The 23,034-nt window shown below is 35.2% G+C and overlaps 1 protein-coding gene across 2 annotated transcripts; it reads left to right on the top strand.

The window, feature by feature from the left end:
• Nucleotides 1-1,643: 1,643 nt before the first annotated feature.
• On the top strand, nucleotides 1,644-19,101 carry LOC113228461 (multidrug resistance protein homolog 49-like). Of its 2 annotated transcripts, none has more exons than XM_026461776.1 (25): nucleotides 1,644-1,675; nucleotides 3,543-3,739; nucleotides 4,513-4,657; nucleotides 5,124-5,224; nucleotides 7,163-7,334; nucleotides 8,461-8,585; nucleotides 9,501-9,696; nucleotides 9,976-10,203; nucleotides 10,284-10,470; nucleotides 10,599-10,741; nucleotides 10,817-11,025; nucleotides 11,229-11,323; nucleotides 11,479-11,655; nucleotides 12,944-13,023; nucleotides 13,575-13,715; nucleotides 15,670-15,852; nucleotides 16,025-16,228; nucleotides 16,299-16,428; nucleotides 16,823-17,018; nucleotides 17,099-17,261; nucleotides 17,559-17,753; nucleotides 17,890-18,099; nucleotides 18,251-18,397; nucleotides 18,475-18,583; nucleotides 18,971-19,101. In XM_026461776.1, exons 2-25 carry the CDS (start codon nucleotides 3,648-3,650, stop codon nucleotides 19,057-19,059), a joined length of 3,717 nt encoding a protein of 1,238 aa, XP_026317561.1. In that variant the 5' UTR covers nucleotides 1,644-1,675; nucleotides 3,543-3,647; the 3' UTR covers nucleotides 19,060-19,101. The 2 variants fall into 2 exon arrangements, with proteins under 2 accessions (XP_026317561.1, XP_026317560.1); XM_026461775.1 differs by having other exon boundaries at nucleotides 12,911-13,023.
• Nucleotides 19,102-23,034: the final 3,933 nt, after the last annotated feature.

Raw genomic sequence — 23,034 nt, 5'->3', positions numbered from 1 at the left:
CTAGTTCTAAATTAATAAATAAAAATAAATTCCGAAAAAATTATTTATTTAACCTTGAAGTCACGTATTTTGTTAACAAACCGTATGTAAAATGATTCTGATCCAGAAAAATTATTCCTATGATCACGTAAACGCCTAGTGTTCAATAAAATTAAAATATCACGTTAAAATATTGCGCTACATATGTAAAAAAATATGTTTTTCATACTAAACTGAATCTTTGTTTGAGTCTGAAGCATGGTATTTACATTTTAATGTACATTGGGCGTTATTTTAGGGTGTTAGAATAGCACTCTACATTTATTTTTTGAAAAACAGAGATGCTATAGGTTTACTTACACGAATAGCGTAGTTGTCAATAGTAAAAAGGGGATAGTTCGAGATTTATTTTGTTTTTGGCCAAAAAATATCTTAAATATTATTATACAGAGAGTAGGTAATTTGTATTGAAACCGGCGGGGGAAATGCATTTAATTATTTTGGGATACTCTTGTTATGAATTATTAATTCGATGTTGCCACCACTATTAATGTAAATATACCTAAATGCTTGCATATTTTAGCTAAATTTTTGTCATATTGCCTAGATTTTCTTTTTCTTCTTTAGAGAACAGATAAGACGTATTTGTTTTGCAAAAGAGAAGAGTTGCTAACCTCTTTGTCACGTGTTTAAGGCTCAATATATTATTTCACTTGTTTAAAACATGTTATCTTTTTACTATACTTTTCTAGCAAACCCACTTATAAATGAAGTAAAATGTAAATATTAATTTAACTGATTTGAAGTTTATCTATAATTAAACTATGTACACAATTTACAAGACGTAATTTTTTAAATATATTTACATGACAATGAGTTAAAATTTTCTGTGTTTATAACATTATTTTATGAATAAATACACACAACTGTACTACAAAGAAAGAATTTGTTACAAACATTGTTATAATTTATTAGTTAGTAGCTGGTGTCGGCGACTTTGTTTGCGCAGAATAAACACTTCTCGTATCCTACTGTACTATACTAATTTTCATAGTTTTATTAGTTCTCCATACATCATTCTCTATTTCACCATATTCCATTAAGGTTTATTTTTGTGACAAAAAGAAGCCTACGTCCTTCTCCTAGGTACCTTCTATCTCTATACCAAAATCAATGGTCCAGCGTTTTAGGCATGAAAACATAACAGACAGAGATACGTTCGCATTTATGTATTAGTTTGGGTTTGGATAGTTAGGATTGACTTTTATGTTCGTTACTGAAATCCACAGATTGAAAATGTTTCCAATCTCCCTTAATATCTTAAGTGTCAAATAAGAAATAAACGAAGCCGGTTAGAAAAATATACCATACTTTACCTGATGATCGAATTCATGAAAAAAAAATACACTAAATATAATCCTCAAACAAATTTCCGATCGACCGAATATATTTTGTACATGATTCCAAAATTCTTCTCGCGATCATATTTATTGCGTAATGGTATGTTATCACGAATACGGTCATCAGCTGTTGTATGGTTTGACATTTTTTGCAGCCTCTAGATGTAAATTTAATGGGAGATGTTCATGCTTTTTTAAATTGTTCATTGAGAAACATCAACTGACAACAATTAATTAAAACTGATTATCTTTGCAGAAGTAAACCCGAGGTCCCTCTACCGTCATATTTTCAAATCGTAAGTAGTTCCATGGTCAATAAATAATTACTGTGCCAATCTTCGGCTACTTAATTATAAAGATTCTTGATCAAACGTGACTGTCATGTCGAAGGATACGTAAGATATGGATTCTGATGATTATAGGAACTGTTTTCAGAAATATAATACTTATCGTTTTAGTTTTTTTTTATGATACCAAGCGACGGCACGAACAACTCGTGCGCCTGTTGGAAAGTGACACGCCTGTCCAAAACAGTTGCAGTGCCACTCAGAGCTTTAAATCTCAAAGATCTGAGGGACACTCCCACTGCGCCCGTCACCCTGAGACATAAGTTGACAAGCATGGGACTTGTGCCTGTAATTTCACCCTTACCCTTGAAAACCAGAGCGCTGTAATGCTCCCATTACTACTACTGCATGGCAGCAGAAATAGGTAAGGCGGACGAACTCTTTCTCAAGGAGCTCTATTGCTTGCTAACTTTAGTGTTTGTAGAGTCTAATTCTAGAGCCAGTACATATTGCAATATTTCTTATATTATAGTCTGTTTAGTTTCTATGGTTTCTCATTAGCAGGAAAGAGGTATTTGGTGTAAAAATGGTCAAAATCATATTACGTGTACGGAATTATAACAGCACCTATTAAAAAGTAAAATAAACAGAGAAACAATCCACCTATAGATAACTACATCTATACGTATTGAGAATGTAATATAAAAATTGATCAACCATATTCTTCAATTACGAGGATAGTCAGGTTGTTCAGATGTATTGGGTGTTCGATACAATTGGTGATATCTTGTATCAATCCGTACAGTATGAAAATTGTACCTCTTGTTCCCATGGGTTCGTTTTTACATTTCATACTTGAATGTTCATTCAAATGATAACATAGAAGTGTAGATAAGACTTTTTTATATAATGGTTCAATTTATTAATTCATTAAGGTTCACAGTTAGAGTAACTTGTTTTAAATAAATTTCATAACTTTGAACACTTTCTTGTGCGAAATTTACGAGATTTTCAGCCAGCGTAATTTTGAAAAATCAGAATTAAATTACATATTTAACTGACACCTTAAATGTAGGATCGAGCTTACAAAAAGTCATTGAGTTTGATTGATTTGTACCAAAATAGTGTCAAACTTCGTTTGATGAAGAACACTCGTAAAACTAACCTCTTAACGCGATACGACCAAAATTAATCGTAGTAAATGCCGTGGTAACCTAATGGTTTGACCTATCACCTCTCAAGCCGAGGGTCGAGTGTTCAAATCCGGCCTTGTACGTCTAAGTTTTCGGAGATTATGTTTGGTGTGGAGCTGAAGCAAAACATGGTGAGGAAACTTGCACGTCGAAGAAGTTTCACAACCCTCGGAAACGTGTGAAGTCCCCAAGCCGTTTTGGGCCAGCGTGACGGATTACGGCCTAAACTCTCGCCTAATGTGAGACCCCCGAGTGGTGGAACGTATTTATGTGGATTGATAATGATGATAAAAATTGAAATATACCTCTATGTAGATCAATGCCGTCCGGATACGAGAATATGCAAAATACCAAAAGGGCGCCAAGCTGAGAATCAATTTGCGACCAACATTTTGAGAAAAATTATTTATTATAGCTGATTTGTGGTGAAATAAACTATCATAACTTAATTTAAGAAACAAACTTTATTAACAAATTAATTTGCATTATGGAATAAATATATAAATAAATTTGAAATTACTCAGGTTGAATGATTCAATAAATGAATACTTTAAATTTAATTGTAAAACCGATGAATATGAATTATCAAGATCAACTAGTGGCAAATTCCTTCTGGATTTTGTACTATAATATAATAAAATATAAATATAAACTATATTTTATTTTATTTTTGCCAATATCAGTTCCGATACGCAACGACATGGGAGCGAACCGTGACAATAATAGGTGCTTTATTGGGCGCGGTCGGTGGATGCTGCAGTTGTGTTCCCGTGCTGCAATTTGGTGAAATGATGACGACCTTTGTAGAGCGCTCTGTTGATAACGGTCAAGTATCCAGTTACCTACCAATGACCACGTTTTTTGGAGGTGGAAGAAGATTGTAAGTTTTATTTTTTTCCTACACTTGGCGGTGTACGCCAAGAACCTGAACAGGTTTAGGTAAACCTGAACATGTGTTCAGGTTTTGGTTGCGCCGCCGTATTTAAATATAATAATTTCCTTTTTTCTAAGGTAAAATGGTGAATAAACAAATTTAGAAAAAGCTTAATTCGTATATTAGTTCCCCATGGGTCTATAAATAGAAAACTCTTCATTTTTTTGTAATATCAAGTGACGTGACGAACAAATCATCGATAAGCTACACGCAAGTCCATTACAATTGCAGTGCCATTCAGAGCTTTAACTCGCAAAGATCACTGGGACACGGCCACTGCCACTGCGCCCGACACCCTGAGACTTAAGTCGATAAGTCCCATGTGCCTGTAATTTCACCAGCACCCTTACCCTTCAAAAGCTGAATACAGAAATGCTGACATTACTGCCTCGCGTCAGAAATAGGCAAGGTGGCAGTACTTCCCTGGACGAACTCTTACAGATGACAATTCGAAAAATCTTTTCGTATTTTGGTGGTGGCGTCAACTATACACAAAATTTTATTAATAACATTTTCATCTTTATGCCATTATGTTTGTTACAAAATTATTTTAAAACACTTTAAAAAAGTACGACTTAGTCTCTTAAGAATCCGGATATTGATCCAAGTCTGCAGCTATGTTAGGTCAGTGTATAGATATGATAACTATAATTATGTAGATACAGTATAATTATATTTTAGTACGTATGATGAAGCTATAAAATTCTTATCTTTTTCAGAATAAACGCCACGTTTGAAGAAAGAATGGAAGCGCTAGTTGAAGATGGTATAGCTTTAGCTATTGGCACTTGTACTATCTATAGTATCTGCATGTTGATAGTCGTTACTTCAGTTGCTATGGTCAATTGGAGCGCCTTAAAACAGGTATGAATGTATTATAATTGAGAGCACAGCTGACTGTGTTAATCTAAGTGTCTTCGGATATTATGTGATCCATTCAGGGATGACAAATTACTTCTCTCTATCATAATATAATAAGACAAGCACGGTAACTCCGTACAACCGTAGCAGCATGATTTGTAAGGGGTTTTTCAACCAGAACTTAGATGACAATGATTCAAATTTTTATAGAATTAAAAAAGTATGGTTTGGCAATTATGAATGAAAAATGATATCTGATAAATGTCCACCACGATCACAGTTACAGATATCGATTCTTTCATCAAAGTTTTTAAACACTTTTTGATAAAATGGTGGGTCTATTTCGTTAATCACTTCACGAATTTTGAGTTTTAAGGCTGCAGTCGATTATTTTCATTTAGTTAGTTTATTATTATTCAGTCTTCGAAGGCAAAATTAAAAATTTTCAAAAACTTTGATATTATTTCAGATTATTCGTATTCGAAGGATATTTTTTAAATCTGTCCTTCGACAAGACATGGCTTGGTTCGACACAGAAAATGATTTCAACTTTGCTTCAAAAATGTCAGAGTAAGTTTAATTTATCTGGTGTTCTACGTATTTCATTATCATCATGATCATCCTATTTAACAGCCACTTGTGAAAGAAACTAAAAAAAAAATATAAAATTAGAAAAAAGGAATTCTCTGTGCGTAGATTACTTTTTACTTAATAAGACTGTCATTTTTTTTTTTCATTGTAGCGTCGTTTTGAAAACTGTGAGTCGCTAATATAATGAATATCAGTCCATGATTTCCTGCGCTTTTCGGTGGGACTTAAGTTAACAAGAGAGTTATCAGAGACTACAATTGGCATTTGGTGATGAAGCCCCATGTCGTAGCTCTGTCTATTCATGGTTCTGTGACTTTAGACGTGGACGTGATCATCTCCATGCATCTCCATGACGATGTACGTGAAGGTCGGTCAGCGACTGAGGTTACCGAATTTAATATTGATACCGTACGACAACGGATTGAAACTGACAAAAAATTTACTTGTCAGCAAATTCGTATTGCATTAGGCATTAGAATGAGCCAGGTGCATGTGCATCTGAAGGTTCGGAAATTTTACATGCGATGGATACCGCATGATTTAACGGTGTACCAGAAACGACTGCGTGTAGAGTGGTGCCGTAAAATAATAAAAAAGTTTGATGGACGGCAATCATTGGTGGTATATAATATCGTGATAGGTGACGAAACCTGGATGCACTACTTTGAACCGGAAAGAAAAAGATACTCCGCAGAATGGGTCTTTCCTTTTCAAAATTTGCCTAAGAAAGTTAAGGAAAGTCGGAGTACTGGTAAGAAAATAGTTACTTCTTTCTTCGGCAAATCAGAACATTCCTACAGTACTTAAAAACCAAAGAATAGTGACTGTAGATTGGTATATAAATACCTGCTTGCCCAGAGTGTTTGAAAAAGTTCGCAAAGAGCGTCCTCGAAGCAATATCGTCCTTCACGACAACGCCTCTGCACATTCTGTTAAGGCAACGAATGAATATTTAAAGGCCTCAAACATCGAGTATATAACCAGAAATAGAGACGAAATATCATTTAATTTGTTTGTAAACTTTTCTGCTATATCATTACTGTGACAACTGCGCTCCGATTGGCTAGTTCGAGTTCGAAACAATTGACGGTTGTCGTCAACTGTTTCACTTCAAATCGACCAGTTAACTTGAACGTTGCTATGATGGACGAAAATTGCAAAATTACATATTTAATTACCGATGAAATGTGATTCCATTTGTTTTGTAATTAGATGTTTTGCTGTTTTTCCCACACCACTGAATAGAACAGCACGGCATTATTAGAGATATTATCTTTATTACAATAAATACAGAATATTTTTTGGAATATACGGAGACGCACACACAGGTCAGTAGTTGCCCTGTCTATATTTTAGTGCAAACGAGAATTGATATTTATAAGAGCTGTATCGCTTATGTGTTACCAGGAATATATGGCCCTTATTTCGTCTCTATTTCTGGTTATATACTCGATGGCCTCAAATGTAGAGCTGATGACCTATCCGCCATACAGCCCAAACCGTGCACCATGCGACTTCTTTTTATTTCCAAAAATGAAAGATGAACTTAGAAGTTTACGATTTACAAGCCCGGAAGCGGCGGTGAATGCGTTCCACGAAGCCATTGAAAAAGTTCCTACGGAAGACTTGTCCTACTGCTTTTCACAATGGTTCCAACGAATGCAAAAGTATGTGAAAAGCGAGAGCATATACTGTGAAAAACAATAAATCTCTTATAAATATAATATCTGGTCTTACTTATCAGAACCCAGAAACTTTCAGAATGGACTAAGTATGTCCTAAACTAAGTATTTAGGAGAATTGATTCGTTTCTCATTCACACACAGCTAGACAAGATTTTACCTACATTTTCGAAATGTACCGCTATACTTATTCGTTAGCGTTGTTTCGTTTATTTAATATTTGTCTGTTCAACAGGGATATGGTGAAATTAAAAGATGGAATGGGTGACAAATTATCAGTTGTAGCCAATTTAATCGGAGGTTCCATCTACTGTTTAGTTCAAGTTTTCCCTTTAGGCTGGGAGCTCTCATTGGCTTGTAGCTCTTTGGTGCCTTTTAGTATTGTTGCCACAATTGCTCTAACTAAAGTGAGTATTAAAAAAACAATTAAAATTATATTTTAAAACCTCATGAACAGTAATTGTGATTTTAAACAGGATATTCTTGAGGTAACCTTACACCATTATATTTACTATAATCGCATCTCCACATTTTCATAATTCAATTTATATTCGTAAAATATAAAACTTAAAACCGTTATTTTACTACTTATACCGAACATAAGACAAAGGTTGCAACTCACAGCAAGCAGCTTTCATCACATCATCGCAACAACAACACATTGAGCCTGAACTTAATGAGAGCTAAAAGTTAAGCTAATTCGTGAAAGCTATGCATTTCACGAATTCATGGCAAACATGGCATGATCCTTAATTGATAGGCCGACAGTTCTGTGGGCCACACCATTGGGCTTATCCCACCCCAGCAAGAGGCAGGGTTCGCAGCTGAGTTGGAGGAAAGATTAACAAGCCAAATGTACCAGAACCTCAGTTTGACTACTTATTTACATCCTTCTAAGTTAAAACAGTGCACTTTCATACTTTAAGAAATATTTAAAATCATTATTGACTAACTGGGACACCCAAGGGTTGGCAGTATGTGTTGTCGTCGTGTTAGTAGCGAACATATTAGCGTAGCCCTACAAATGTTGTCTGCATTTTGAGAAATGTCATCTATTTATTTATTATAATTGGTGTACACAACAATTATAATAAATATGTATAAACAATTACACTTCGTGTCACTGTCGAAGACACAGGCCACACGAAGATGATTACTTGTTTACTTGTAGCAGTACGTAGTATGGTCAGTATGGTGCCGGTGGTAAAATGTTCATTTTAAATTTTGAATACGTGACGTAACAATGACGTGTGACTCGGACAACACCAAAAAACGTAATATCGACTGGTCCGGGTTTATAGTGGGAGCTGGCGTGTTTTTTTAGCTCATAATGCTTTAAATAGTGTGACAAGGACGGCACCGTACTACGTATTGCTGCAAGTAAACAAGTAATCACCTTCGTTCGTGATACTCATATAATTAAAATCAAACTTCACTAAGTAAGTTCGTTTGATTCTTAATTGTAATAAAGTACTATAATAAAACTTTAGAGTAGCACCCATATTGATGAAACATTAATATGTTTTAATACAGTACCAAACAAGGTCGTCTGCAAAGGAATCAGAAGCTTACAATACAGTGGGACAACATGCTGAGGAAGTATTAAAATCAATTAAAACAGTAGTAGCCTTCGGTGGTGAAGATAAAGAAATACAAAGGTATTCAAAAAATAATGTACCGATAAACACGAGGTCAAAAATTAAGGTGCTATTCTAGACATCAAAACTAACAAATTTTGTTCTTAGACTTGCAAAAAAAAGTCGTATGTAGTGTCGTGTCGTGTGTAGTCGTTGTTCGTTTTCAAGAAAAAATAATCTTCTAATGTTTTAGCGTCGATTTCATAACCACTAGCGAACTAACTAGTTATATCTAGCTCGCTTTAGAGGTAATAATGACTAAGCTAATAGTGAGCACGTATTTTATAGTACCTTTTATATTAACTGGATTCACCAAACAAACACTAATTACTTTCCTTATCAAAAAATATATTTCTCGGAAACTGGTACTAAATGTGTTTTGTAATCATCAAATAAAATTGTTTTACAATGTAAGGATAATTGTCATATGACAAATTCTACTATATTGTACATGAAAATATCGTTACTTATATAACAATATTTCTTTCAATTTACAAAATTAACCCCAAAATACTATTGAGATCAGTTCGCAGCTTCCATTAGAACTCCATGCACCTAGGTTTTTGTACGACTTAAGAAAGCCTTCATTGTAATTTTCGTGCTAAGTATAATGGCAAAGGATTCTATCCGCTTGCCTATTTGATTACTGTAGGCAAAATATATTTATCAACGCTATTTTTATAATATTATATTTATCCGATGTCCAACTGCAATTTTGCATTTACAAATCTATTTGTTATAAAACACATGACGTGATGTAACCCAGACTGGGTTAACGGCTTTCCAAGATCATACTAAATACTACACATATAAAAAGAACTTTATTCTCCAATTTTGTAGTACATTTCAGAGCATTTGCTGCGTACTTATCTCCTACAGCAGATACCTATTTCAAATATCTCATCTTTCCCCACTGCTAATCACATACCTTCATAGATACAGAAATTTGTTGGAACCTGCTGAAAGATTCGGACGTAAACGCGGTCTGTGCACTGGTTTGGGAAATGGTTTCAACTGTATGCTCACCTTCTCTCTTAATACAATTGTGCTCATGTACGGCACCAGACTCGTTGTCGAAGATTTTGCTAAGCCCACGGATGAAAAGAGATACATACCTGGAGACATTATTACTGTAAGAGAAAAATAATTTTTAAATTAATTTTAAAATGAACAATCCAAAATAATTTTCAGAATAGTATTTTGTCATTTTCTAAACCTTAGGTAGTCTAAATTGAAGTAAAAAAAATTACATGCGTTATTATAAAAGAAACTACTTGAATGGAAAATCCAGTTACTAAGTCACTCGTCAAATGCAAGTGATTTATTTAAAGTATTACAATTTAGTTTATTGAATGTCAGGATGTTTCACCATCATGATATTCAGTAATCTTTTATTAAATTACTTTTTCAGATACTATTTAGCGTATACTCCTCAATACATATGATGACAATGAGTGTTCCTCATATGGAAGCATTTGCTTTCGCTCGGGGAGCAGCAGCCAGTATTTTTAAACTTATGGACCAAGAACCTGCTATTGACAGTCTTAACGAGGACGGTAAAGTTCCGGAAGAAGGATCTCAAGGAGAAATCATATTTAAAGACGTAACCTTTAGTTATCCCTCTCGACCAGATGTTAAGGTATATCAAAAATAATTTCATAAAAAGTTAATGTAACAACATAACAATACTAAAAGACAATTTGTTTGTGTCTGCCATAGGTGCTGGACAAATTTTCTCTTTATATAAAGGCAGGAGAGTCTGTGGCGTTAGTTGGATCATCGGGATGTGGAAAATCTACAGTACTACAACTGATTCAGAGATTGTATGATCCTAGCTCAGGATCTGTCACATTTGATGGCGAAGATACAAAAATTTTGAACTTAAGATGGTTGAGGTCTAAATTAGGTATAATTTTGAGATTTTTATCGTTGCTTTCAAAAATAATAATGTACTTAGTATGTATCTATCAAATAATAGTTTTTGTTTCATCCAAAGGATCAGCTGGTAAATTGAATTATATTATTTCGTTTTAGGAGTAGTAGGACAAGAACCAGTGTTATTCAAAGGCACAATCAGTGAGAATATATCAATTGCGGACTCGGAAGCTACAAGAGACGAAATCCAAAGAGTGGCAGAAATGGCTTATGCTCACGAATTTATTACTAAATTGCCCGATGTTAATGTCCTTTTACGTATTGTTAACCAGTTTTTTTTTAACATTGATCTTATCGTCAAAATATTTCTGTAATAGGGTTATGACACCGAGATCGGCGAACAAGGAACGTCGCTTTCTGGAGGGCAAAAGCAACGAATCGCTATTGCGCGAGCGTTACTTCGAAATCCAATATTGCTATTAATGGATGAGGCTACGTCAGCTCTGGATTCACAATCTGAACGAACGGTTCAAGCTGCCTTAAACAGAGCTAGTATAGGAAGAACAACAATAGTCGTTTCTCACAGGTAAGCTATTCCAATACTTGAAAATTAGATGGTGGTACGGTACGCATCTCGTACGAAGTATTTCATTCAGAACATATACCTTCCAATAAACGTTCAATTCTGAACCACTTGCAACGAACGACTCCATTTGCTCTTTAACATAATATCGTCGATTTTTCGGCACGACTTTCATTTCGGCAACTAGCATTTACGCATCATTACAGGCTGTCAACCATTGTAAACGCACACCGTATTATTTGCATAGATCATGGAAAAGTAGTAGAAGAAGGGACACATGAAGCCCTGATGAATGCTAAAGGTAATTCAATTTAGATGTAAAATTAAACTAATTAATACGTTTCTAACCTATAATTTACTGATATGAATCAAACTTGTATTCCTCAACTTTGACCGTTATGTATCTGCTTGTTTAATTGAAACAATTACCTTCTTTTTACCATCATATTATTTCAGGCCGTTACTATGAACTTGTAACAACGGGCAACAGAGATCAAGAACCAGAAACTGTATCTATAAAGGAAAACAGTCACGAAGAACTGATTGCGAAGAATATAGATACAACACGCGAACCCCAAGAACCTTCGAAAAGAAAATCAACAGAAAAATTTCCATACAATCGTAACAAAAGAGGTAAATAAGATTACTGACACTCTTAGCCACTATTAGATTACAAAAGTTGCTGTTGCTTGAACATACCACAGTTCTGGTGTACCAAATTTATTTCATCCATGACGTCGTCGTCGCGACTGCAAAAGAACACGCGATTCGAGTAGCCGCGCGCGACTCGTCATCTGTATAGTGCACATCACAATCCACACTGTCAGTCTAGCTGCGCGCGATCGAACGTGTACTTGAACATTTACGTTCGTGTGTAATTGAAACACTTCGTATCGTGTTCCCATGACTCACGTAAAATGCACATAGATATGTATTTATAATTTAGTAGCCGCAGCATCTTCGGGGTACTCACAGAACAATAAATACAGTGAAAGTGGATAGTTAGCGTCCAACGCGAGCCAATCATAGGTCTCGAAAGATCTATCTGAACTCAGTCCGCCATTTTTGCTTTATATGGTATGGTTGTGTCATTCTTTCGTGCAAATTCTCTAAAATCCTAGAAAAATCCTTGTTGTACTGTTTTGGAGTGCAAAAATGATAGCCGCACCAAAAATATTGCCTATGGTGGTATTTTATATCATCGGAAAGTCTTATTTTAATAAATTTTTAATTTTCTGTTTATCGAAATATTTTTTATTTATTTATTTGTAACAAAAAACGAAAGAAAAGCTTATATTCATGCAATATGGACGCTTTTTGTTTGGAGAACTAAATTAATAACTTCATTTCGTCGTAGTTCACCAATTAACCGCTAGATGGCAGCAAATTGATTGAAATTTCAATATAATATCATAATATGGTATTTAACTATCAACGATATGCCAACAGGGTAACGTTTAAATTATATTAACAATCCAGAATTTGTTATTTCTTTTTAAACTTAAATCTACAACCACTCAACATCAAGATTTTGTAGTGTTTCAAATTAAGAATGTTGAGTATTGGCTACATAGGTTCTGATAGTAATTGTTTTTTTTTTCTTTGCTGGGGGTACCAGTAGAACCGCGCGAGACACAGTCGTCGTACATAATCGCGCGACTTGCCATCATTTCCCGCCAAGTTTGCGGTCCATACTACAAACGCGGCGGCTACGTGATAATCACAAACCTGCAGTGTTGTTGAAATAAAACAGTTGTTCCGCAGTCGCGGCGGGTGCGTTTAAAATCCGGTCCTTGAGTTCCTAGCCTATACCTAGCCGCTTAGTGGGAAATATCTCTTAAATTTTCAAATATGACAAAATACAAAGTTCTATTTAATGAATTTACAGCCTCATCTGATTCGAGAATTTCTATTTCGTCAGCTATTGTATCAGCTGGTTTGCGGCGGCATGAATCTACAGCTGACATGGAACTTAAAGAAAAATTAATAGAGCACGAAGAGGTTTGTATGATTACGCCAGATTTAGTAGCTACTAGACATGTGTGCCGAGAAATAAAATTGTCTGAGACGGTGTCTGTAGGTTTTTCGACCGAGAATAGACGGAAATCGGGCGTGGGATCTATTTTTCAAGTGTTAAAAAAACATTGTTTAACCTGTACTTTAACAGGTATTTTTATTGGAAATAATAAACTTATAGAATGTTTGTAAAAAAACGATCACGTGAAATAAACACGGCTTAAATAGGAACGTAATTCATGTCAATTGTGCATAAATAATATTGAATACACGCACGCCCGTTTTCCATCGGAGCGCGGCGTATACAAAGAACAGCATTCTATTTGCTAGGATCCTGATACATGTCTTTCGTCTCATGAACATGCGTCAGTGATTTCATACATGCTCTTCGGCTAAGAATGGTCTTGATTCAGTTTTTAATTGAAATATAGTAAATAATTAACAAAGATTTTACACCGGCAAAAATCGTCGTCGGCGGCGATATGTCCAGTAGGTAGGTGTTATATGTAATACAAAAAGCTTTTTTTTTTTTTCAGGAAATAAAACCCCTAAACGATTGGGAACTTTTAAAACTAAACGCACCTGAATGGCTGTATTTGGTCATCGGCTCTATTAGTGCTTTTGCGCAAGGTTCATGTTATCCAATATCTGCATTTTTGCTGGCCTATGCTTATGGGGTGAGAAGCTTGTCATTATTTTTAAAATTGACATTCAATTAACGGTTAATACTCGTACAAAATCAAAATCAGTGGTCCGAGTTCCCGATTATTAGGGAATGCCCAGAATTTACTTTATGATTCGGCACAGATACTGATGGCACAATTTTCCGCAAACCCAGGCTAAATTCGACCTATTCAGTTACTAAGTCTTGCTGCGTGTGGTGTTACATTCAAGTGAAATTAAATAGATCTGTCTGAACTCAGTCCGCCATTTTTGCTTTGTATGGTATGGTTGTGTCATTCTTTCGTGCAAATTCTCTAAAATCCTAGAAAAATCCTTGTTGTACTGTTTTGGAGTGCAAAAATGATAGCCGCACCAAAAATATTGCCCATGGTGGTATTTTATGTCATCGGAAAGTCTTATTTTAATAAATTTTTAATTTTCTGTTTATCGAAATATTTTTTATTTATTTATTTGTTACAAAAAACGAAAGAAAAGCTTATATTCGTGCAATATGGACGCTTTTTGTTTGGAGAACTAAATTAATAACTTCATTTCGTCGTAGTTCACCAATTAACCGCTAGATGGCAGCAAATTGATTGAAATTTCAATATAATATCAAAACATCGTAACTTGTAATAATAGGTATTGATGGTATTGAACTATCAACGATATGCCAACAGGGTAACGTTTAAATTATATTAACAATCCAGAGTTTGTTATTTAATTAAGTAGAACTTTTAAAACTAAACGCACCTGAATGGCTGTATTTGGTCATCGGCTCTATTAGTGCTTTTGCACAAGGTTCATGTTATCCAAAATCTGCATTTTTGCTGGCATATGCTTATATAGTGAGAAGCTTGTCATTATTTTTAAAATTGACATTCAATTAACGGTTAATACTCGTACAAAATCAAAATCAGTGGTCCGAGTTCCCGATTATTAGGGAATGCCCAGAATTTACTTTATGATTCGGCACAGATACTGATGGCACAATTTTCCGCAAACCCAGGCTAAATTCGACACATTCAGTTACTAAATCTTGCTGTGTGTGGTGTTACATTCAAGTGAAATTAAATAATAACACTATGTAACAAATTTTTTGAAAAGGTTCTATTTCTGGTTTGACAGTATTGGTTTCTATTTAATTGAACAACATGTATGTAGAATAGAGTAATTACACCCCTAAAACTGCTTTCGTGGCTGTCACAGTGGGATTTACATAGTTGCCTATGTAATATTGTATAGTGGTTTAGTTTACACATTTCTAGGTTCTTGGTCATCAGTTTTAAAATTTTGGTTGAAATATACTATTGAATTGAAATATAATGTTCACTTTTTGACTTTACATAAAGAGAAACCCGAACATTTTAGTTTTCTTAACGGTAAATTTCAACTTTTCGTCGTTCACCACAAAAGCAAAATTTTTGCACGGAAATAAATGTTTTTCACAACAAAAAATAATAATTGATAATCCAGAAACAAAAGTCGTGTTACATAGTGCAATTGTATTGGTATAAAGAACAAAGTTGTAAAAAGGTAATTACATAATATAAGTACGCTACATTTTTATTGTTCTTGATTGATTTACATTTAATTACATATTTTTATTTTATTATGTCTTGACTGATTTTTTGCTTTGACAGTTTTTTTATTGTTACTTTAATAATTGATTTTTTAATAATTTTTATTATGCTCCTAAATTAAAAAAATAATAATTAAATATTTTTTCCGTGCAATGAATTTTAAAATATGTTTCAACTATTTTTTATTGAGTACCGAAATATCATCGGATTTGCCGGTATCAGTTTTGACAGATATCGGGAATTGTTACTCTCTACACAGCAGTACTGCAATGCCTAGACAGTTCACAAATACTGAAAAGTTTGAAGAAATAAATGCGTCTTGCCTCTGTAGACTGTACAACCCAGATAATGTTAAACACAAGCACTATGGTTTTATTTGTTTCAGATATATGCTTTACCAAACCCTAATGATATAATATATCTGGGAGATTTTTATGGCGTTGTGTTCATTGTAGTATCAGTAATGGCTGGAGCATCCATGTGCTTGCAAAGTTTTGCTTTCACTACTTCCGGCCTTAAAATGACCACAAGGCTACGATATCAATATTTTTCCAGTTTATTGAGACAGGTGTGTTTTATTTTAATAAAGGTTAAAAAGGAGATTTTAATCGCTCATTGCATATTTAAGCTGAAGCTGTATTTTGTAATTGTACACGTAACTCAACTTGTAGTGTCGTGATTATGAAATTTGCAGTCTAGAAAACTATACGTAAGACCAATGTAGAAATTATTCTTTGCAGGAGATAGGGTACTTTGACAAACCAACCAACACAGTGGGTGCAATGTGTGCACGATTGAGTGGCGATGCAGCTGAAATACAGGGTGCCACTGGGCTGCGCGTCGGTATAATATTGCAAGGAATTAGCTCAACTTTCATAGGATTTGTTATGAGCATATCCTACAGTTGGAAACTTACCCTTGTCGGACTAGCCGTCTTACCATTGGTTAGTAACTTTTTGTTCATAACTTTCTTTAGCATAAAAAAATGTGATAAATCTGTTATTCTTTTCTTAGTTAGTGGGTTGTGTATGGTTGGAATCTGTCTCCGCTGAACAATCTCAAGCCGCCGAACGTACCGCCTTAGAATCAGCGACCTCCATAGCTACAGAAGCCATTGTTAGTGTTAGAACTGTGCAGAGTTTAGGTAAGCCTTATTAGTCAATGTCATGCTGTCAAAAATTTAAACTAAGAGTTAACAGCGACTTTTACCAGCGATGCAAACGAGAGGCAGTAGCGATGTAGTCGGTGCAAACGCACGACTGTATCGATATAAACACCCGATTACATCGATGCAATCGCCTACAAATCCCAAGTGTAGCGATGCAATCGCGCGTTTGTATCGATGCAGTCGCGCGCTTGCATCGCGTTCGCATCGCTGCTTAAAATCACGTGCGTGTGTAAAGAAGACGATTAACGACTGCATCGCGTTTGCATCGTTGCTAAAAGTCTCCGTGTGTAACCGCTCTTAGTTATTAATTATATAGGTAATTAAGTTTCTTCCCATACTCGAATATTGGAACCATGATTTACTTTTAAAGGTATTGAGAAAGTATTCATGAAGAAATTCGACGATGCCCTTGAAAACTCTCGTAAAGCTCTATCTAAGAAGACACGATGGCGCGGATTAGTTATGTCCTTGGGCAACTTCTTTCCTGGCTTCACTTACACAAGTGCAACAGTCTATGGTGCTACCTTAGTAGCTTATGAAGGATTAGAGTACAAAACTGTATTTCTGTACGTATGAAATTTCACTAAACACGTTTATGTTATAGGTACTTAGCCAGTTTTAATATAAATATGTTTGAACATTGCAGAGTAAATGAAGCTTTAATGTATGGAGCATTCATGTTAAGCCAGTCATTATTGTTATCACCGAACTACCGATCCACTAAGACTTGTGGTGCTCGTATTTTGCATCTCATTAACAGAGATCCTAAAGTCAAGACTGAACCTGGAGTGAGAGACAAAGAGGATTGGGTATGTGTACTCATAATATCATAGCATAGTTATAAACCATGTACAATCCATATCTAGACGGTCTCATCATTGTCTTTCAAACGTGTCTGCACTAATTTTTATCATCCAATTCACTTAAGTCATCACGCCATCTGTAATTGATCAATATTTCATCTCCCGGTCTTTTAATTTTCGAATACATTGCACATATTCTTACGACATGCAGACAGAACATTGGTGTGGTTGTAATTGGACGAGTGTTAACACATTTGAATAATGTATTCTTGTTTGTCTAATTGCTTTCCTTGTCGATTTTAGACAGCGACAGGAAGTTTCAGTATAAAGGATGTAAAATTCAACTACCCCACACGCCCACACGTAGCAGTTCTCCAAGGATTAGATCTGAAAGTAGAAGCTGGTAAAACAGTTGCTTTAGTCGGATCTTCTGGTTGCGGCAAATCTACTATACTCCAGCTTATGCAACGGTACTACGATCCTGCCAGTGGTAAAATTGTAAGACTTGGTTTTATATATACTATTACGAACTATTATTCAATATTGTCTAAGCAACAAAAAAAATCGTGATTATCATCCTTAAATACAACAGAATAGAATATGTTGATGGTTCTCATTTGTTCTATATTTGCAGGAACTAGATGATTTTGATACTCGTACGTGCTTAACGCTGCCACGATTACGACGTCAGCAGGGTGTAGTGCAACAACAGCCAGTGCTATTTGATCGCACGTTAGCTGAAAATATATCTTATGGTGACAATACCCGCGAAATTACTATGAATGAAATAGTTCAAGCTGCCGAAGCTGCCAATATTCACAACTTCATCGTGTCTTTGCCTAAGGTAATGCTTGATAAATCATTGACCTTATAACAAAAACCAATTGTTCCGTTCAAATTTTATATAGGATACTTACTGCCATTGACTTTAAAATAGAAAAACATTCCATCACGCTAGTAACAATTTTACTAGAAATTTAAGTGGTCCTTCACAGGGCTACGAGACAAACGTGGGCTCAAGCGGTGCACAACTATCAGGTGGCCAGAAACAGCGAGTATGTATCGCCCGCGCCTTAATCCGTTCACCTCATCTTTTACTACTGGATGAAGCCACTTCTGCATTAGATGCTAATAGCGAACGGGTCAGTATACCATCCACTTTGCTCCTCTATGCCTATTTTCTCTGATACTTTAACAAATATTTGACTTTTATTAAAAGGTCGTAACGGAAGCTCTGGAAACTGCAGCACAAGGAAGAACATGCATTACTATCGCCCATAGACTATCTACAATAAAGGACGCTGACTTAATTTTTGTTATAGACAAAGGTATGTAATGGGCAAGGGCTTGTTAATCTTATTACTTGTATAATAAGCAATTGCACAAATTTTAATCATACTTTTGTACCAATAGCGCTCTTTGTGAAACAGTTCGCCCAGGGAAGTACTGCCACCTTACATATTTCTGCCGCCAAGCAGTAATAACAGCATTACTGTGTTACGGTTTTGAAGGCCAAGGGTGCTGGTGAAATTACAGGCACATGGCACTTGTAAACTTATGTCTCTACGTGACGGGCGCAATGGCAGTGCCCCTCAGATCTTTGCGATTTAAAGCACTGAACGGCACTGCAAGTGTTATGGACAGACGTGTTGCTTACCATCAGGCGCTCGACTTGTTCGTCCCGTCACTTGATATTATAAAAAAAACCTTTTCAGGGCGGATTGTGGAGCACGGAACACATTATGAGTTACTTCAGCAAAATGGCATATACTGGCAAATGTGTAAACAACAAAGGGTGTCCTGAAGAACATCCTTACCATCGCTATAGAAAAATCTTCGCCTAACGGATAATTTTATGTGTAAACTGTGCCGTACTACGTGACGCAATAAATCGTTATTATCTAGCATTACATCTTATTCAACTCTCCTAATGTTATCTTTATACACTTTGGACACCATGCTAAAGCTCACAATAGAAAGTCAGCGGAAATGGAACATTCAAGGCAATCGTCTGAATTTGCGTGCAGTCGCTTAATGTACCCATTTGAAGTCTCTTGGGCGTTCTTGCAGTGATTCAAACTTTCCTAAGGTTCTCCAAAATTTGGCGCCGTGTACTCTCAACTTTCAACTAACTCTTACAGTAATGAGATAGAACAGTCATACGCTATGATAATATCGTATATACGTACTAATATTAATGTGACATGGAAATGTATTGTGTGTACGTGTGTATGCGCTTTATGAAAAAAAAAATGCTAATTGTCGGAGCCATGACTTTTTATATATTAGTCACATACAAATTTTAACATTCTTAGTCAACGTGTCGTAAATAATCAATCAATAAACGTAATAACGTGTCTGTGGAATGAAATTGTATGAATGAATTAATGAAATATTCGTTATTGCACGTTAAAAAATACAATGACAATAATGTAAGTACCACAGAGTAAACTAATGTACAACAGGCCACCTTATTGCTAAGTATCAATTTCTCCCAGGCAACCTTATTTTTTTATTGAAATGAAGAGTTGGAAAGAGGAGTGGGACTAGAGAATATCTTGTAATGAAAGTGTTTTAAATAAATGCGCTAATAAATTAAAAACTAAATGTACTCGTATAAATAATAATAATATATAATGTAATAATAGTAATAATAAATAAAGGGTTTTTCAATAAGAACTTTGTTTTGTAAATCAAAATAAAACAATAAATTTAGATGACAATGATTCAAATTTTTATTGTATTAATAAAAGTAAGGTTTGGCAATTATTAATGAAAAATGATATCTGATAAATATCCACCACGACCACAGTTACAGATGTCGATTCTTTCCATAAAGTTTTTAATCACTTTTTGAGAAAGTGGTGGGTTTATTTGGTTAATCACTTCAAAAATTGTGAGTTTTAAGGCTGCAATCAATTCGATTGGCTCCGTATAGACTCTGTCTTTAACATAACCCCATAAAAAATAATCCAGCGGTGTTAAATCATATGATCGAGCTGGCTACTTAACGGCTGAATTTCGTGAAATTATCGGGAAATTTGGTTTGCAATAAATTAATTCATTGTTTCGGTGGCAATGTGACTTGTGCCGTTGGCATTGGGCTGTTTTTTTTTTCGAAAATTCGGCTGGAAATGCGGTAACGGTGAATGGATCACGCTATCGCGAGATGTTAACAACTCAATTTTGGCCTAGCATTGATGACATGGATATCACTGACATGTGGTTTCAACAAGACGGTGCCACATGTTACACAGCCAATGAGACGATCAATTTATTGCAAACCAAATTTGCTGATCGCGTAATTTCCCGAAATTCAGCTGTTAAATGGCCAGCCAGATCGTGTGATTTAACACCACTGGATTATTTTTTGTGGGGCTATCTTAAGGACAGAGTCTATACGGAGCCAATCGAATCGACTACAGCCTTAAAACTCAAAATCCGTGATGCGATAGCCGAAATAGACCCGACATTTTGCCAAAAAGTGATTAAAAATTTTGATGAAAGAATCGACTTCTGTCAGCGTGGTCGTGGTGGACATTTGCCAGATATCATTTTTCATTCATAATTGCCGAACTTTTCTCTTTGTAATACAATAAAAATTTGAATCATCTTCATCTAAATTTTTTGTTTTATTTTGTTTTAGAAAACAAAGTTCTTGTTGAAAGACCCTTTACATGCAGTATAAGAATGTATAAGATAATAATATATAATAATCAGATCACTTAAATACTTTTGTAGAAAAATGAAATAATTCATAATAAATAAATAAACATACGAAGATTACAACACTATGCAATAAGGAAATAAATGAAGGGAATATAATTAGTAGCAGTAGAGCTCCTTGTGAAAGAGTTCGTGCAGGGAAGTTTTGCCACGTTACCTATTTCTGCCGCCTAACATAATGTGGTGCTGGTGAAATTACAGGCACATGGGTCTTGTCAACTTTAGTCTCAGAGTGACTGCAGGGTGACGTAGTAACAGTGCTCCTCAGATGTTTGTAATTTAAAAGACTGAGTGGCACTGCATCTGTTATGGACATGTCGCTTACCACCAGGCGCACGACTTGTTCGTGCCGTCACTTGGTATTGTATAAAAAAAATGGAAAACAAAGAAAAAAACCAAGTACTGCAATTAAAGGAACATTTTAACAGCATATAAACACAGATGACTTGTACCCTTTTTAACCAACTTCGAAAAAAGGAGGAGGTTTTTTATATGTATGTTAGGCGATAACTCATTAGGCATTTGTAAACCGATTTTGATGATTATTTTTTTGTTGGAAAGAGTCGTCATCAGTGGTCCTATTTAAATTGAAAGAAAATATTCCACTTCTAAGAGTGGCATACTAGGGGAAGATGACTTTTGTAATCGGTTTTTTTAGTGCGCTGTACTGATATTATATTTACCAAACTCAAAGTGAAGAAAAGTTGAATTTCAGCAATCAATACTATTTCATGATTTTGACGAAGAGCTTAAGCGATTAAAGAACGATTGATTGAACACTGAAATTTTTCTCATGGGGACTATTTTTATTAGAATTTGATGAAATCTGGCCTTTTATAACATTTAATTTTTATATATTCTACGTAGATTAAATAGCCATAATATTTAAGGTGATGATAAAAAGAAACCGTGGTTTTCAGTCTTGTCATCACTCGCTACAACGTAAAAAATATACAAAAGGCGTACTTTTTATCGCTCCTTTTAGATCTTGATTTCGTTTTTTATTTGTTTGCCGTAAGGTCATTGCTGTCACACAAAAAAACGTCTATATTAAAAGAGATATCTTCGAACATTAAAGGCAATGCACCTAGCAAAATGGGTCACAAGCAGGCCTCGGAAACACTTGTGAAACTGTATTTATAATTAAGACAGTAAGTCACAGAAAGGGACTGTAAATAGGGTACACACAAGGTGTGTTTCTCAAAGTGTGGGTTTCAGATTACGTAGCGATAATGTAGTGTGATATATTATTGTAACTGTTCCAACTAGGTCAGAAATATGTTTTTCTCTTCTCGTCTCTATTCTTAGAGATATACATACTTCTGTATGTCAATACGTAGTCGGAGTAAAGTGTATCCTTTAATCCTTAGGGAGTAAAAATACCAAATTTTTTAATTTATTTCGAGTGAACAAAATCAAACAGCCAGTAGTCCGGTTGGTTTGAGTTCCGTGTCTTTTCCGCATAGACGGTGGCGCCATATTATTTTTCCGCGTTAATGCGTTTGTTGTACGAGTATCTGTGTCTGGTTGGAAAAAAATACCGTGGATGCTTCAAAATTTTGGCTCGTAATTTTTTTACAGAGCGAAAATGATTTAAATATTTTCTGTTTCTGGCAATCAAAGTGAAAAGTAAAGGTTTCACCTCGAGACTAAAAGCCAATATAAAACCTCGAAGTAATACACACCACTCTAACCACCTCGGATATATATTGGCTTATTTTAGTCCCTCGATAAAAATATACTATTTTCTTTGCTTATAGCTGTTGTTGTTATATATTCTTATTATCATTATTATTTATTTTAGATCGATAATATTTCACATACTATATCCATGGATTTAGCTTCTATCTCAATAAAGGCCTGTTCAGATATAAACGATTTAGTTACCTCTGTGTGTAGCGAAAAACACTGCGCGGTTTCCCGCCGGATACTTCTGTGAAATTCCGCGGCTAGAGCGGAACCGGAATACCGCGCCATACCTCCCAGTACAGGTACAGGTAGGCAGCACAATTTTCGCCGCATGACGCGGGAGCAATGGCAAATTCATATCTCC

This window comes from Hyposmocoma kahamanoa, unplaced genomic scaffold, assembly GCF_003589595.1.
Source record: "Hyposmocoma kahamanoa isolate Upper Pololo Valley unplaced genomic scaffold, ASM358959v1 232, whole genome shotgun sequence".
Lineage (NCBI taxonomy): Eukaryota > Metazoa > Arthropoda > Insecta > Lepidoptera > Cosmopterigidae > Hyposmocoma > Hyposmocoma kahamanoa.
This window is presented reverse-complemented; position numbering and strand designations above follow the sequence as displayed.